Source organism: Clavelina lepadiformis, chromosome 7 (assembly GCF_947623445.1).
Source record: "Clavelina lepadiformis chromosome 7, kaClaLepa1.1, whole genome shotgun sequence".
Lineage (NCBI taxonomy): Eukaryota > Metazoa > Chordata > Ascidiacea > Aplousobranchia > Clavelinidae > Clavelina > Clavelina lepadiformis.
The window spans coordinates 17850123-17866071 of NC_135246.1; the positions used below are offsets into that span (position 1 = coordinate 17850123).

Consider the following 15949-nt stretch of genomic DNA (forward strand, 5'->3'; position numbering starts at 1 on the left):
TTGTGTTCATGTGTTGTAGTCAACAGAAATCATTATTCTTTATTTCCCCGGTAATTTCCCAATTGCATGACCAAACAATCCAGTAGTCACGATTAGGGTTCAAACAACTTCGATACCTAAGTTTGTCAAGGTCTAGTGGTACAGTTATTACTTTGTTAATCAAAAGTGGACTTTATTTTGTAAAATTATTTATACATTTTTCAAAAGAAAACGCTTATACATTTTGCCATTGTAGGCCTAGTTATATCGCATGACGTCTATTGGGTCTACACTTAACAACTACCATCGAGCCCCACTTGCCTGTTTGCCCTGTGGTCCAGTTGTGTACGTTACGAATATGCCAAAGACAGTATGCCCAATGCGATTTCTAAAGAGAAAAGGAGGCACTTCTTTGGCGTAACTCATGTGGAATGCAACCTGGCCTGTAGTGTACTTGAGTCTCTGACAAATTTAACCTCTGTGCAGTTTTCTGCAGATTGAAATTATCGATCAAACTGTCAGACTGAAAAGTTCTTCCTGCCTAGAAACAAAGTTTGATTTGACGAGCAGATGAGTTTCATTGGAGACTCAATTCTTTGTTTTTTTTTGTATTTTGCCTTATTTGTTTATTACAATTTGGAGTAAATGTAAAAAAAAATGGTCAAACACTTTCCTTGGATTAGGGACGACTTTCCTGCACGTCTTGCCACACTTCTTGCAATTTCTATCTGATAGCCCACTACTTAGTAGGTACTTAATGTGACAATCACTTCCAAATCAAAAGTCACATGCGAATGAATTTCTGCATGCAAACTTAGCAGTCTGAACTGTAGCTGATCATCCTAGTGGAAAATGTTACATATCATGCTAACATGAGTATTAGCATTGGCTTGCTACTGATTTTGTGCATCAGTCATCTGAGAATATTTCATATATACCGGTAGCTTAGAAAGAAAAACATGCACGCACTCTGAAGACAAATGTTTTTCAGATTAATAGGTTAATGCTTTTTCAAAGTGATTTTAAAATAGAATAAGCTGGAATGTGAATTTTCTTTCTCCATTATTTGACAAAATCATTGTTTTGTTGACAACTTGGATTACACTTGATTTATCAGCATCCAATGAAGATGGATTTGCTTGTAAAATCATTCAGTCGCTTAACAAGCAGCAACCAACACGTGTATAGCCGAACTATGTACTGCTTTACTTCATATGCGTCATTGTCCAGAGCAACATTTCCAGTCATTGGCATTCAGGGTCAACCATTACAAGCTGCAAATTTTGTACGAAAAAACTTTTTACAACAAAATGAAGTGAATCTTCAAAGACAATTGAGTAACAGCTTTAGTTCATTGTCTTTAAGCAACACCAAAGTTTTCGTGAACAAACTAACGTATGGAAACAGGTATGGCAATGCTATGCAGCATCACATGTGCCAACTGGGCATAAGCACACTCCATAATGTCATAAGTAGACATATTCATAGTTGGTGCTAAACAGCTGTTAATTTCCATGTTGGAAATTTCTTCTTTGGTTAGGAAATTTCTTCTTTAGTTAGGAAATTTGCTATTTAAGTGTTTTTTAGTAGTCTTTGGTAGTATAACTGAAAGAATGAGAGACTGTTGTATTGGCATATAAATGACTGTCTGATCTGGTTTCACGAACTTTTTTAAAAAGTTATCATTTTAGATCATTAATATTTTGTTAATATTTCAGCCTTGTAAATCAACTGTTACCATTCATGCCTTCCATTCCACATAGAAATGTAACAGTTGTCAGCCGAAACAGAGGTAAAAGAAAAACTGCAAAAATTATAATCAAGCGATTTCGTAGGTTGGGAAATGGGCTTTGGGTCCGAAGACAGGTAGAATTTGCTAAAATAAAACATGAAAAAGAAGACCATTAGCATATCAATTAGTTTAGTCATTTATTGATATAATTATCATGTACAATATTTTAAGTTGTGCGTGGTACTGTTCATATGAATTGTGTAGTAGAATTCTATAAAGAATTAACTATTTTTGCTCCCCACATTTTTATCCACTTTTGAAGAATTGATTTCAAACTAGGGATGTGCTAAATCGAACACGAATCCGAATATTACGCATGTTATTCTATTTATTATTCTACTGAATCAGAATCTTTGTTGGCAGATTTTGATCGAATCCTATATTTTGTAAATATTAACGTAACGATATAACGCAAATTACTGAATTGTTTGATTGACACAAAAGTTGGTGAAATGTTTGTGAGTGCTTTGTAATTTGAAATATAAAAAAACAATTTGATTGCAATCATCCTTCAATAAAGTGGCAACGTCAAGTATTATTTTCTTAACCATCAGGAACTTTGATTACGTGCAATAAGCAGTTGATCGGTTCATATTCGCATGAATTTCAAAGCCTATTATTTGTATTCCCACGAATCAGAATCTTTTTCGATTTGGCACATCCCGATTTGAAACTAGAGCTTTTGTCTGGTGGTCAACACATAAATAATACGGTTTTGTTGCTTACTATTTCCTTAGTCAGGATACAAGAAAAGAATGTGGGTTAAACTTCTAAGAAAGGGGAACCCCAGCTTAATTTGGCGTCATCGCCGACATTTAATTTGCAACCGTTGGCAGTCAAAACTATTAGATAAAATGGTTACAGATTATTGGAAGAAGCAAAAATGGTATGTTACAAATTGCCAGTGTGTAACTTTGCAAAGTATGTTATCATCTAATGTTGCTTTAAAACACTTTTTTCTGTTGCCACGTATATTTTTGTATCACATTAAGTATATATAGTATGGTAATCTTTATCCTCGGACCGAGGAAAGTTTTTATATAATTAAAACCTGGCAATGATTCGTCGTCACTTGAGCCCCAGTTACCGAAAAAGCCTTCAAGCAAGCTCCGATCAAGCCTTTCTTATTTTGATTTTATGTTTTTTTTTATATAGTATTGCGCAATTTTAGGACTGTCCACTGGATGGACGGATAAAAAATAACCTGATATCAAAGTTTTGTCGGAATATAGTTCTATACATTTTGAATTTTTCTTTATATTTCTTATGTAAGTGATGTTTTATATGAGCATTGCAGCGTTACTTGCATGCATAGTTGTTTTTATTGCTTGGTTTCAGGTATGTTGACGACCCTTACAAAGGTTACACTGACGAGAGTTTGTTCTATTATCACCCACTGAAGCTTCCGTGGAATAAAAAAGGAAAGCCAGATGATCACTATAAATATGCCCTCCACCGATACAGGCAGTCAAACATACTTCGTATTAGAAGAAAGAAAGCCCATAACGAAGTGATTCACTCCCACAGACAAAAGCCCATCCCGCCAGCTCACATGGGTTATACGTGTGTTGGGTAGAAGTATGAAGAAGTATGTTTGCCACATTTGGTTGTCTTTGCAGATTCGAAATTAAAATCTCGGTTAACGATATGAATAGTGTCCTTTTAAATAGCGAGATCAAGAGTAGGACCAAGATTGTTATGAAAATGGGAGCAGTAGATTGGCACGAAACAGCCCAGCAGGTTTATGGCTGTAGTGTGGAGATAGATTTAAAAGTTGTATTACTTAACAGGAAAACGCTCTGTTGACATGTCCTTCGAATTTTAGCGTGTTGCCTGGGTAAATGGTATAGCTAACCGCGGTTATCTCACCATTGCGCGATACACAAGTATCTAGACGCACATACTCAATATTAGCTAATTCGAGAATGTGTGAAACGAACCTGCCGTCAAAATGGTTCATTTTTAACAACGAGTTGCGTCACTACTTTAATTTTAACAAAAAATGCTTTTCCAGTTGTTGTCATCATGTCAGTTTTAATTGACTATCGGCCATTACTTTTAAAACTGACAGCAAACCCATTGTTTACATTACACTCGTTAACATATTAGCTGTTAATTTTCGTGTTTTCATTTATAGTTACTTCACCCTCACTTCCGCTTTAGAAAAAACAAAAGGTTTTTAACATCCATTTTATGGAACTCCAGGTTTTTTAAAGAGTTGTTAAAACATTTCGCAAACAGTAACATTCGGTTAATATAATCAGGCCATCATTTTTCGTTGTCTAGAATTAACGATGCAAATATATTGTTCGTGTCGGTGTCCAGTGGCATTGCAAGTTGGCTGTTGCGCCAAAATAGTTTTTACGATTTTTGCAAATACTGGCGTTAAACTAAACACTTTACTAGTATGCATATTGGTAGAAATTTTACGGTCATAAAACGCCAAAATTGTAAATTCTGGACCTTTATTGCGTAAGCTCCAGATCTTCAGAAAATAATGGCGTCACGTTTTAGCCACACGATCATAACCAGTTTGTAAGGACTAGGCTACAGCACAATGAAGTTTCGAAAATGCAAGCTTAGGCCTACAATACGGATCAAAGATTGTACAGGTGTAACCAATTTACAATTCAGATGTGCAAGGCATTATGCATGAAACGCATGTTGGTAAAAAATCGGTACGAAATTCCGGTTTCATGGTTGGTTTCGTTAAAAATATTTTTAATTAATAGCATATCAATACAAATGAACACCATAGCCTATGTGGCGTAAAAACGTCACGCGTAATGCAATAGTGACTTCTACAAAGCCTTTTATTATGTAAATAAGTGTCAACCGAGTGCAAGGGCCGATGGCCAGATTTGACCTGACTTCCTCTTCAAAACCCGCTTGAAATCTACATTCTACCAGCTAGAATTAGAAACGACTGAAAGTGCAGCGCAGCCAGTAAAGTATGTGTCAGCACTGAAAACAAAAATAAACATCATTGATTCATGAAAAGTTTTTCTGCCTTGAGTGTCATTTGAAATTGCCTCCAAAATTGGTTAATGACTTTATTTTTCTGGTGTCTAGTGTTGATCTAGCGGCGGTAGCCACTACTGTCGGGTTGACGCCATAATCTGTCAAGAAAAACACATGTTCATTATTAAGGTTTGTTACTAAAGACGCGTATCCTATACGCTTGGCATGTTAACTTGATTTGTCGAAAAAAGGCGTAAATAGGCAAAGTTGCAATCCATCCGATCGCAAACTTTAGTTCAACAAATGAAGCGAAACAGAAACCCATATTTGATTAGTTAGTTAGTTAACCCATTTTGAAGTTTTCTCTTCAAAATATTTGGCGATACAGTAAACCAATTCTAAACTCACTCAATAATGCCAACAACAACATCCTTGTAAGTAGCCTATGTGGTTAACTGGCCGTAGAATACAGATCTTGTGACAAGACTCAATTATTTGCTCATCAAGCAAACGAATACTATTTGGACTGATTGCTTAATGATCTTCAGTAAACGCTAAAGAGTAGCGTGGTAAAAGTTCAGAGCACGTGAACGTGCAAAAGGATGTCGCAATTAATTTCAAGACTTAAGACTTTCATTGACCACGTAATTCTTTCGAAATAATAATTTTTATTGATTGACATTCATTTATTTGCTTCCGATAACTCAACATATTTGCCTTAACTGGGCGCCGGGTTGTTTTAAAATGGATTTGCAAACGTGTGATATTGTTTGTTAGTGAGAAGGCTACAGCTGCAAGGCGTATTAATTTGCCTAAATAAATGAGTCAGTCGGTCGGTCGCTCGCTAGCTAGCTTCCTGTATATAGATATTTGGAAGGTATACGCTTTTTGAAGCGTGCAGTTTGCGTTTCGAATAGAGAGAAATTCGTAAGTGGAGAACAAAACGTTAGCATAAGAGCTAGCGAGTGAATAGTCCAAAGCAAAGTTGTTTAAGGACTCATTCTTCATCTTAAAATGGAAATTTTTGTTTTTGAGATCGCCAAGCAACCGAAAAAAACAAAAGCGGCACTTGAAATCCCGCTGTTAATGGCATTCTTTCAACTGATGATCTCATATCGTGACCGATAGTAACCCGACGCTGAAAATCCACAGCCGTGTTTACGTCACGTGACCTGTATTGTGCTTGAGTGCCCAACAACAAAGCCAACCAGTGCCATAAAATAGGAGCAGATTGTCTGTGTTCGTATGTTCGGACGTATTTATCGGCACTTGCTAGAATAGTTTTGCGTTTTTTTTACCGTAGGATAGCTTTATCTTTACTACTTGCTTTGTTCATGTTTGTCCAGGTGATTATGAAGATGTAAGACTCGGTACAAGAGCATTCGAGGACGTTGATGTCTTTATCGCAATTCGTTTTTAATTTCAGGGCACGTTATGTTGTATATTCGTAATGCACAGAGAGGGGAAAGCATTGCTGCAACACGAAGCTACTGCAGCTACAGTTCAAGCGTTCAAAACTATGACTAAAGACATCCTAGTTACTTGATAACGAATGCAACGAAGTGCGACAGGAGCGTTGGTCCTATTTTAGCCAAACTTTTAACGCTTAGTAAATTCTACTACACTTCTTTATTGATTTATAAACATAAGCGTTGGATATAGTGGCAACTTGGTACAGTTTTCAATTCTGAAACACTATATACAGTATATAGTTGGCAAGGCAGCAATGAGGTTAGGAAATTTCTCGAAACACGCTTTTATTTATTATTTTTAGGTATAGATATATTTATTAGAAAATTATCACGATGTCTTCTAATTTGAAACAGTTTGAAGTTATTAATACAGAAGAAACTGACGATGATCTTGCAGGTACATGATTATATACAGGACCCTCTCAACCATTCTTTCAAGCATACTTGCATCGTGCACAGTTTCTAATCATAACGTTGAAATGATAGTCAACATGTAGCCAAAAAGCTATCGTCAATCAAATAGACAAAAGTCTGGTTGTTCATTTTATAAAGCCGTATGGTAACAATTTTGTTTGACATGGTTTTAGAGTCGTGGGTTGCTATCCAATGCAGTGATAGAGAGAGCATTGTGAGCATGGGAAGTGGAACGAGATGTCTTCAATCTTCATGTGATGCGAACATGGAACAACTTCTTTATGAAGCCCAACAGGAAGGTTCTACTCCATCCATATCGAGAATCCCATCAAAATGCAGTTCTGTTGTTAACAGGTAGCACATAAGAAAAGGCTTGGTGATTAAGAAATAAAAAGCTTTTTTGTTAAGTGAACAAGCTATCATATCTGCAGAATTTTAACTTATTTTATTGTTAAAGCTACCTAGAGCTATGATATTTATGTTTAATACAATTTGCTGTTTTGTAGTGTGTCATATTGTTGGTTTTTGCTGGCATGTAATAAATCATTTGGTATTTATTTTGCATATAATTCAAATGTTTGTGGGTAAATAATGTAGGCAACTGTGTGTTATTGTGAAATGATAATCTGTTAATTTACATTGGTGATGTTTGTATTGGCCTATCTGAATGACGCTGAATGCAGTTGGTGATTTAGATAACTGACAGTAACCACTGTCAAATACTCTTTAATTGTATCACCAATTTGTGAAATGATTAGTATGAAACCGTTAATTGTTTTATTGAAAATGGTCTCAATTGAATTTAAACCCATGCACGTAACTTAATAACGAACAAAGCAGTTGAATGAGTGTTTATTGATTTGTATATTTAATTACCACTCATTCTAATGCCCTGCATTAATTTTTGCAGCCCACCAAGACCCCAAAGTCTGCAGAACAGCGCCACAGGCTCAGTGCCAGGGTCACCTCTTGTAAGTGGTCACCATTCTCCTGATGATGATATCGCTCCAGTAGGTTTCATTAAATGCTACCTTTGTTTACTTCCGACAATTTAATCATGATAGTTTTTGAAGGGAGATATTTGTGATATATTAAGAGTGTGTATATATTTGCAACATACCAAGCTTAAGAGGAGGGATTTAAAGATAAATGAAGATATTTATCTTGATAAGAAATATAGCTTGTGGATTATATGTGCAACATTGTTAGCGTAATAACTTTTTAGTTAAAGGATGTGCTGCCAAAGTTAATTGGCGAAGAAAAGAAAGCAGAATGGGTTTGGGATTGGTCGAGTCAACCCACCTGTAAACAAATGAAGTAAGCTTATATTGACTAAAGTTGTAACACGTCCGTTTAAATTATTAATGTGAAGATATGTGTTATACACAAGGGACCATTGTTTCTCTGTCACTTTTGTTAACTGATGTTAATGCATAGTTGGCTCTGTTGTGTAGTGTTAGAAGGTAGGACTTGCAATACACAAGCATTGCTCCCCACAGTCAATAGCAAAAAATATACAATACGATTTTGAGATTTAAGTTCGATACTTGGCGACTCTCTGTTGTGCACTTGGGCAGGTCATTAATAACACTTGCTTCCAGGGCTGGATTCACAAACTACCTGGAAATTTTCAGGGGGGACCCTAGAAAATTTTCGATTTTGGTAGTGGCTGCTTTAGAATGGGTTTTATTTTTCCCAATTTTTTATTCAGGAAAACCCAGTTTAGGCATCCAAAAAGGAAGGGAACTTTGCTGAGTTTACGGAACACAAAGGCAATGAAATATGATTTCCTGTCATGGGAATTTATGCAGATTTTCATTCCAACTTTGGTTATATCAAATTTATTGGCCTTTGGTGTCGGGTAAGGAAAATTACTGAACTTAAACTTTTACTAGAGAATAAGTATTAGTAAAAAATATTGATGTGATAAAGTCACTCTAATTTAACAAGTACAAATTAATAATTTATTGCAAAGTTGTAGGCAAATATTATGACACCTGTCTGGCTGAAGTTGAACTTTGTAAAAATTGTATTAGTCATTATAAAAAGTATATACAGTGGAATCTCGTTATTCTGAACTTCATTCATTTCAGGGAATGGATTTCCTTGTAACTGTTTTAGTAAAGTATATTTCGTCTTAATAACCCGGATAATGTCTCTAATCTGATGCAATGCTCTGGGAACAAAACGGTTTGAACTAACGAGATTTCATTGCAGTATTGTAATGACACATAACTGCCTTAATATGCATTAATCATAATCAGATGCAATATCGTGTTGATATAACTGGATTTTTCTTTTGTTAGTGTCTATGTTGGAAAAAGAATCGCATCTGCAAAAAACACATGAAAAATTTCGTTACCAGAAAGTACCTTACTGTGGAATGCTTCTCAATGAGCAGAAATATTGATGTGTGTTCATGTATTTTTGTATATATTTAATGTATTTTAACTCTGGTCATTAGTACTTAGTTATCTGTGTCACAGTACTTTGCAAGAAATAAGCAATGTACCAATATTCATGGTACATTAACATATACCGGCAGCTTTGTTAAATTCAAAGAATTGTATACTATTGTAATTGTGGCCATGTTGTTTTTACTAATTCCACTTTCAGTGCTAAGTCAATATTCATATTTTAGCTTGTTGTGGCTAAAAAATTGTTTGATTGTAGAATTGTGCCTTTTCATCAGTGGAACATTTCACATTTCAGTTTTACCATTTCTCGTAGTTGTATGTTGCTCAGTTATTATTTTCAGTGCAATATGGATGTAACTAAAATATCGATTTACATCTTTTGCAAGCTTACTTAAATACTTACACAATCAGTAGTCCATAAATTTACTCCATCTTTGCAGTCACATTACAGGCAGTAAACAGTTCTGAGGCAATGTGGTGACGTGCGTTATTTCTCGTTCTGTTGAAAATATGTAGCAGTATCATACCTTAAGCAAAATTTTGATAACACCCATTTTACATGTGACAGGTTCTCTTCTTCTGAAAAGTGGTTTTTAAAGTTTGGTTCTAAAGTTTTTGTTATCAGTGCCGCATATTTAACTTATTTTCTTTATTTGAAACATCTTCTGCTACAATCTACGCAACCTGGGATACAGCGTTTAATTACATATTTAAGGTAGTACCCTGCTCTTCCTCAATGTTTTGTTTAATACTTTACAAAGATCTATTTTAAGCTCGTTGCGTTTGCTGTACAAATGCTGTCTAGTTTGTTTGTTTCTTGTTTCATCTTTGGTTAACCCCCGACCCCATTGAAGTTAATTTCATTGCATGATTGGGTGAGCACGAAATTCAAATTTCTTGTTTTGGTAATGTGTGAAGTTACATCACTTTAATAAAAATATTGTTTTCATTTATTTAATGTGCTTATGTTCTTTGTTGGTTACGTTGTGATAGGCTTTGGTATCGTAGGCTTCTACTGTAGCCTGACCAATAGCCAGAAATTGTAACATATGATAGTTGCACATAACACTTATTAAGGTTTGTCTTCTGATGCGTTTAAAGTTTCTAAAATATAAAACCAAAAAGTTGCATAGTTGAAAACATCTAAATATCACTAAAATGAATTTTCGTTAATTAATTTACAGCTGCTGCAAAAAGATATCGTAAGCCCTTACTGTACTAGATCCCTGACCAATACCATGACATCATAGATCATAAACACAGACATGCAGATGGTCATCACTTTTCATTAGGAAATTTCCTCTTAAAAAACGTTCAGCAAATTGAATACTAACAGACTAAAAGTGTAGGAAAACTTATCTCACACAGAAAATGTACTTGTAAGATATGAAAGCTAAATGCTGTATGCTGACCATACACAGTTACACTTTGCATGTAATAGGTGAAGGATACTAGGACAAATAAAATGACAGTGCAGAAAATCACATTTCTTCCAAAAACATCACCTGATAAGGTTCAGCCTGTGCCAGTTGATTAATCACGTTTTTTCGTGGTTTTTTCAAGTTTTTTAATATCACAATTAAATCGATACATTTTACTTTGGTAGAAAACTTAAGGTGAAACAAAACCATCACCAAAATTTGATGGTAATAGCCATCCACAAACAGATAACGTAAAATTACGATCATAATTATAAGCATTATTACACTATTTGACACAAATTCCTACAAAAAATGATTGCAATAAAAATGATCAGTACTAAAAAATTGCATGATAAAAATAATAAACCAACTGGTGCGTTGGGAGCGCTCAGCCATTTTATGCTATTCTTGATAAACATAATTTATAAAAATTATTTTATTTTGCATTTGACTGACAAGAGCAAACGTAAAGTAGATCAACATTTCTTGCATTGTATGCACAGAACAAGAATGTAGATCAACAGATATCTGCCATTCAGTCACACATAAAATTGGGCAGTGCATCACTGAATAAACCGGAATTACCAACTTACAGGCATGAAATCTACTAAAACACCCCTAAAATGTGTTTCGATTGATAAAAGCATATAAGAGACGGAAAAAAATGATCATAAACCTTTGTTGAAATACACTTTGTCAACATTTTTGCCAAATCGCTTTCTTATTTCGTCTTGTAGTTCATTTTCTAACTGTTTCACATCCATAGATCTAGGTAAAAAATGAACCATTTATTGACTACTGTTGATAAGAAGAAGGTTAAAAGGTAAAGGTTAAGCTCAAAACTATGGAATCCTACTTAAAAAAAACTTACGCTCTCTGTGGAAACAATGAACACGCTATTGGCACCATAGCAACCAAGCTGCAAATAAAACACAAATGTAAGAAACGATGTCCCTGATGGTCGTCTTTGCTTAAAAATGCGGTAAAAGCTCTTTGGTTTAGCAAGAAAGTAACTTACTTTTACTTAAAGTAAAAAGTAACTTACAACACGCCAACGCCAAATGTTTGGAATGGGAGATGTAGCCATGTAGCTCTTCTGAACCAAGCCCGCTTGTTCAAACTTTCCATCATCATGGGAAGGAAAACTGTTGAGAAGTAGAAAACAATTGTAAATCTATTCACTTACTGATAAGGGTATCTCATATGACAAGTGAATTGGATGTATTTTTTATACAGTGAAAGCTCATTAACTCGACTTCAATTAATTCAAAATTTCGGACAACTCGAAGAAACTTAACTGTGACTGCCATCTTAAAATGCATGTATATAAATTCTGATAACATGATGCTTTTGAAGACTTTGCTTAACTTAGAGTGTTTTGTTGTGGCAAAAGCTTAAACCTTCCAGAGCCGATTTTCAAACTTAGCCGAAAAATCATTCATTATAAAGTGAACAATATGTTAATTAGTTTTGTTCTTCATTGTATGATCCAGCCACCCAAACTAAATGTTCGGGCGTAAATGCATGAAATAAGCAGCCGCTGAGTCGTGCTGTTATCCAGACCTAGCCTGCCATTTATCCATGGAGCGCATGGTACATAGAGGAAACATGGTCTGTTGTTTGCTACTCTGTGCCACACTCGTAAGCCGCAGAGTTTGTCGATCCCCATTTGCACAGAGTTGAGGGGAAAGGCCAGACGCCATATTCCAGGCAATTAAGCCTGGGTAACAAAAGTCCGGTGATCTGGGAGTCGACATTGGTAATGAAGCTGCAAAGTCTAGCTGGGCTTTCCTACCACTCTCCATTCCATTTATAATCTGCCCAACGAAACGTAGTGGTACCTGAGTTTTTAGCTTGTTCTGATAGTTTCAGTACGGCTGGGACAAATGGGAGTCTTGATTTTAATCGTCTGGGTTGCTTATCTGCCGATGCAAAAAGTTTCAGGTGGTGCAGATTGAGCGGCTCTATTGCCCAACGAACTAAAGAAATGTGGCTCTATCACTGCGAAGCCCACCTGGTTGGAAACCTGCCCCATATTTCAACAGTTATTTACCACCGAAGTGTGCTAACTGGAAGTAAATTCGTTGGTCAATTCATTGAGTTTCCACTGCATATATGATAAAAGTGGATTTGTAAAAATATAATCATAAAAGGCTTCACACCCATTCCTGGAGCTGCCATCAAAACTCGAGACAGCAGTACTTGGCTTATCCCTCTCTCAGCACATTTCTGGAAACACATTTCGCAACTGAGGTAAAATTTATTCAATAAAACTACTTTTTTCTCTTACAAATTATATCATATAAACGTATGCCATATCGTACCTTTGATAAGCCAAGTTCATTTCCATCAGCATCAGTTACTGTAACACCATGAATCAATTCACTAAATTATAGATGAAAAAACAATTAACGGTACATATTTTTTTTTTATCTATATCAGGGGACTTTGAATAACAAAAATCAGTTGTAACAAAATTGTTATTTGTGTAAGAATTTATCTATTAAAAAACAAACCTTTGTCTTGTGAGAGGAATATTAACAGCATTTGCAGCAGCAACTGCTGCAAAAGGAACCCAACGAGCAACAACAGGTGGCGCCTTTTTTGAGTAAGCATTAAGCCCAAGTGCAACTCCTAAACATAATTTAAAGCAACATTCCTCTAGTGGTTTAAGAAAAATAAAAATAAAAAGAGAAAATGTAAGGCTATTTATCAAACCCAATGCTGCTCCAGTTGCAGATAAATATGCCGCAAGCATTTGTTTTGTAGATATTTCTGATGCCGCATTGCGATTTGTGTAATTGACAAGGGCATTAAAGGATTGATTTCCCCACTGTGACAGGGCTACCTCAACTGGAGTTCTGGAAGAAGTAAGTAATGGTAAATCAGCTCATGCGTAAACTATACACTTTGCTATAAGGAAAAACAATTATTTCATTTTCATAAGTAATGACATTGAAAATAATTAACCAACAAAGCAAAAGAAAAAACAGTTACGCATGAAAACAATCATGGGTTTGTATACAGGTTCTAAGAATGTAAACAACCTGTAGAAATGCAAAAGCAAGCCGGTTAGTGTCATTCCACCAGGAACTTGAAAAGTCATCCTACCAAAAAGATTCATTTTATCTCCTGTATCTGGGTGGAAAGCTGAATCATAAAGCTGTTTTGCTTGCCAAAGTTGTTCTTCTGTGGTACCTGGTGAGCAAGCACCTGATCTAAAAAATGAAACCTGTTTAAAGCTATTGTAATTAAAGCATCAAACTTATTCTTAAAAATTAATTTCATTTCATATTTATCATATTTATCTGACAATAACGTTAGAATATTTCACATGCTTCAGTGCTTTCAGGCTTTATCTGCACTGCACACATATTTTGAGTCTTTTGCACTCTTACCTGAAGGCCTGAATGAAAAGAAATTATGTTGTAATAATACCTCTATACTCGGTCCAGATGCGAGAGAGAAAAAGTGAAAGGGGCTCTACTTTTGATTTCATGATGTTTAAAAATTGTAATGTCTTTACAAGTGTATATACATAGCCTATGCTCTGGACATTAATATTATTTAACTACAATAGCACCTGTATTGGTTAACCAATTCTTTAGCTTTGTCAAGTTTCTTTTCAGAAGCAAATAGTTTCCTCATATCTGTGATCGTGGCGAAATGTTTCAATCGACCAACAAAGGTGGATTGGTCCCATCTTGGTTTATCGATATCAACCTGAAGACGTTCTGGTTTTACAGCAACATCAGTTTGTTCCATTACGGTTATCTTGTTGATCATTTCCACAAATGTTACATAGATTTCTTACAAACCTAGTTATGGCTGCTTCTACAGTTCGGTTATTCTACAAGCAATTACTGGTAGTGCAAGCAATGTGCTATGTAAAACATGACCAACTTTCAGTATGGGGAATTAACCTTAATCACTATCCGAATTGATGACGTTTTTGATCCTACGGGAAGTTTTCCATAATAGAAATCTTACGTTAGTATGTCGAAATCTTCAGTCAATTTTATAAAATCAGGAACAATTTAAGGTCAAAATGAAATCCTCAATAGTTTGATTAAGTAAGATGTAAAATTTTTACACGTTTTCTGTCTTTTCAAAAGTTTTGTTAAAGTGTGAAAAGCAGAAAAAAATTTGTCAAAATTATTTAAAAAAATTTTTCAAGATTTGTTCATGAAACAGGTTTGGATCACGTTTGGGTAAAATTGGAAGAAGACAAGAGAAAGAGACCAACTTTGCCATGAACTGTTAAGTAAAGAAATAAGATATTAAGTAGGCTACAGTCAATACTTAATAGGTTTTTCACTGACTATTTTCAGTGTATTTCGACTATATGCGTTAAGAATTTAAACTAGTGTGTTTAGTGGTGTAAAGTTACTGGCTGATCGATCGGCTTGTACGCCGGTCTGTATTTCATGGCAGGTTTCGCCGAGATCTGGGGTGTGCAGGTGTTCAACTACTTTCCAAGTGTGCACCTATCCAATGTTTATTCAGTGCATTTTTTGCTAACATGGTTTGTAACTAGGTTAGGCCTAGGCTATAGATTTATCAATCGATCTATACTCTGGCATCTGTAGGCGGGATAAATTTTCATCAATTCTAATCGAAATTTAGTCCATCGTTACGGGCTAAATGGATGAAGCTAGCTTTGCTTATTTGCCACGCTTCGATGATTTTAAACTTTTTTCAAAGTGGTGCTTGTTATATTTCTCCGCTATCTTATGTTAGTGCCTTTTCTTCATGTCTAATGCAAATCCACAAATAGTTATAACGATTGGACTTGCGTGCCACTTGATAAAATCCAAAGAGTTACGAATGTGCATTGACTTACATCTTGCAAGAAACTACCTATAGTTGAATATATACACTAATAAGCTGCGTAGATTTTGCGTTTGTGGTCCCTTCTTAAAGTTCAACGTTGTAGGTAGCTTCTCGCTTTAGTAGATACAACAAATGCAAAGTTTGAAAGTCGCAGTATAAGAATACATACCAGTATGATGCTATGTAAACAAACCTCTGTGTTAATGTGATTTAAATTATTAGGTGTCTATTTATTTTACAAACTCACGTGTGCAAGAAAGTTACCTAAAATTCATCTCGTGTGTGCAGCTGCCACAAAATACAGATTGGTCTGTAGGACCAGGCTGAAATTTCTTTAAACAGCAGGTCACGGGTCTCCTTTTTGTCATAATGCCTTTTTTATTATTTCATAACTTATTCCTTTTCTGGCCTTAAGTCGGAGTGCAAAACTACAACTTAATACCTCTTTCAATGGGCTTTAAGACAAAAATGCTCAAACCATTTTCAAAATGTATGACCAAGGCCTTGTAGACTTGTCATGAAGTCAATGGCGGTCACTTCATTCACCATACTGCCATGCATACTTCCTTTTGTGTATCATGTTACAGTAACCCACTTGTATAGTGTAGTGTAGAGCATGGGCTGCTATGACTTAATTAAAGTTAAAAGTGATGTAAACTT

The 15949-nt window shown here is 35.3% G+C and overlaps 3 protein-coding genes across 3 annotated transcripts; 2 read left to right on the forward strand and 1 right to left on the reverse strand.

The window, feature by feature from the left end:
• The first annotated feature begins 974 nt into the window (after positions 1-974).
• Positions 975-3419, forward strand: LOC143464780 (uncharacterized). Its single transcript, XM_076962764.1, has 4 exons — positions 975-1386; positions 1698-1845; positions 2509-2657; positions 3110-3419. Exons 1-4 carry the CDS (start codon positions 1103-1105, stop codon positions 3345-3347), a joined length of 819 nt encoding a protein of 272 aa, XP_076818879.1. The 5' UTR covers positions 975-1102; the 3' UTR covers positions 3348-3419.
• A 2284-nt stretch (positions 3420-5703) lies between these two features.
• LOC143465827 (BCL2/adenovirus E1B 19 kDa protein-interacting protein 3-like) lies at positions 5704-9988 on the forward strand. Its single transcript, XM_076964322.1, has 6 exons — positions 5704-6601; positions 6792-6972; positions 7529-7628; positions 7844-7935; positions 8330-8479; positions 8925-9988. The coding sequence occupies exons 1-6, from the start codon at positions 6538-6540 to the stop codon at positions 8965-8967; spliced, it is 630 nt and encodes a 209-aa protein (XP_076820437.1). The 5' UTR covers positions 5704-6537; the 3' UTR covers positions 8968-9988.
• A 315-nt stretch (positions 9989-10303) lies between these two features.
• On the reverse strand, positions 10304-14372 carry LOC143465692 (sideroflexin-2-like). Its single transcript, XM_076964118.1, has 9 exons — positions 14040-14372; positions 13504-13674; positions 13175-13317; positions 12973-13090; positions 12781-12841; positions 12619-12685; positions 11502-11601; positions 11328-11375; positions 10304-11224 (listed from the first exon to the last, which is right to left on the reverse strand). Exons 1-9 carry the CDS (start codon positions 14240-14242, stop codon positions 11125-11127), a joined length of 1011 nt encoding a protein of 336 aa, XP_076820233.1. The 5' UTR covers positions 14243-14372; the 3' UTR covers positions 10304-11124.
• Between the last annotated feature and the right edge of the window lie 1577 nt (positions 14373-15949).

Coding starts and splice junctions, on each gene's coding strand:
- LOC143464780 (XM_076962764.1), top strand. CDS start 1,103: ATGAAGATGGATTTGCTTGTAAAATCATTCAGTCGCTTAACAAGCAGC. Junction 1,846..2,508: donor GGCTTTGGGTCCGAAGACAG/GTAGAATTTGCT, acceptor CTATTTCCTTAG/TCAGGATACAAGAAAAGAAT. Junction 2,658..3,109: donor TATTGGAAGAAGCAAAAATG/GTATGTTACAAA, acceptor GCTTGGTTTCAG/GTATGTTGACGACCCTTACA.
- LOC143465827 (XM_076964322.1), top strand. CDS start 6,538: ATGTCTTCTAATTTGAAACAGTTTGAAGTTATTAATACAGAAGAAACT. Junction 6,602..6,791: donor AACTGACGATGATCTTGCAG/GTACATGATTAT, acceptor ACATGGTTTTAG/AGTCGTGGGTTGCTATCCAA. Junction 7,629..7,843: donor CTGATGATGATATCGCTCCA/GTAGGTTTCATT, acceptor ATAACTTTTTAG/TTAAAGGATGTGCTGCCAAA.
- LOC143465692 (XM_076964118.1), bottom strand. CDS start 14,242: ATGATCAACAAGATAACCGTAATGGAACAAACTGATGTTGCTGTAAAA. Junction 13,091..13,174: donor TGCAACTGGAGCAGCATTGG/GTTTGATAAATA, acceptor AATTATGTTTAG/GAGTTGCACTTGGGCTTAAT. Junction 11,225..11,327: donor TCATTGTTTCCACAGAGAGC/GTAAGTTTTTTT, acceptor TTTTTTACCTAG/ATCTATGGATGTGAAACAGT.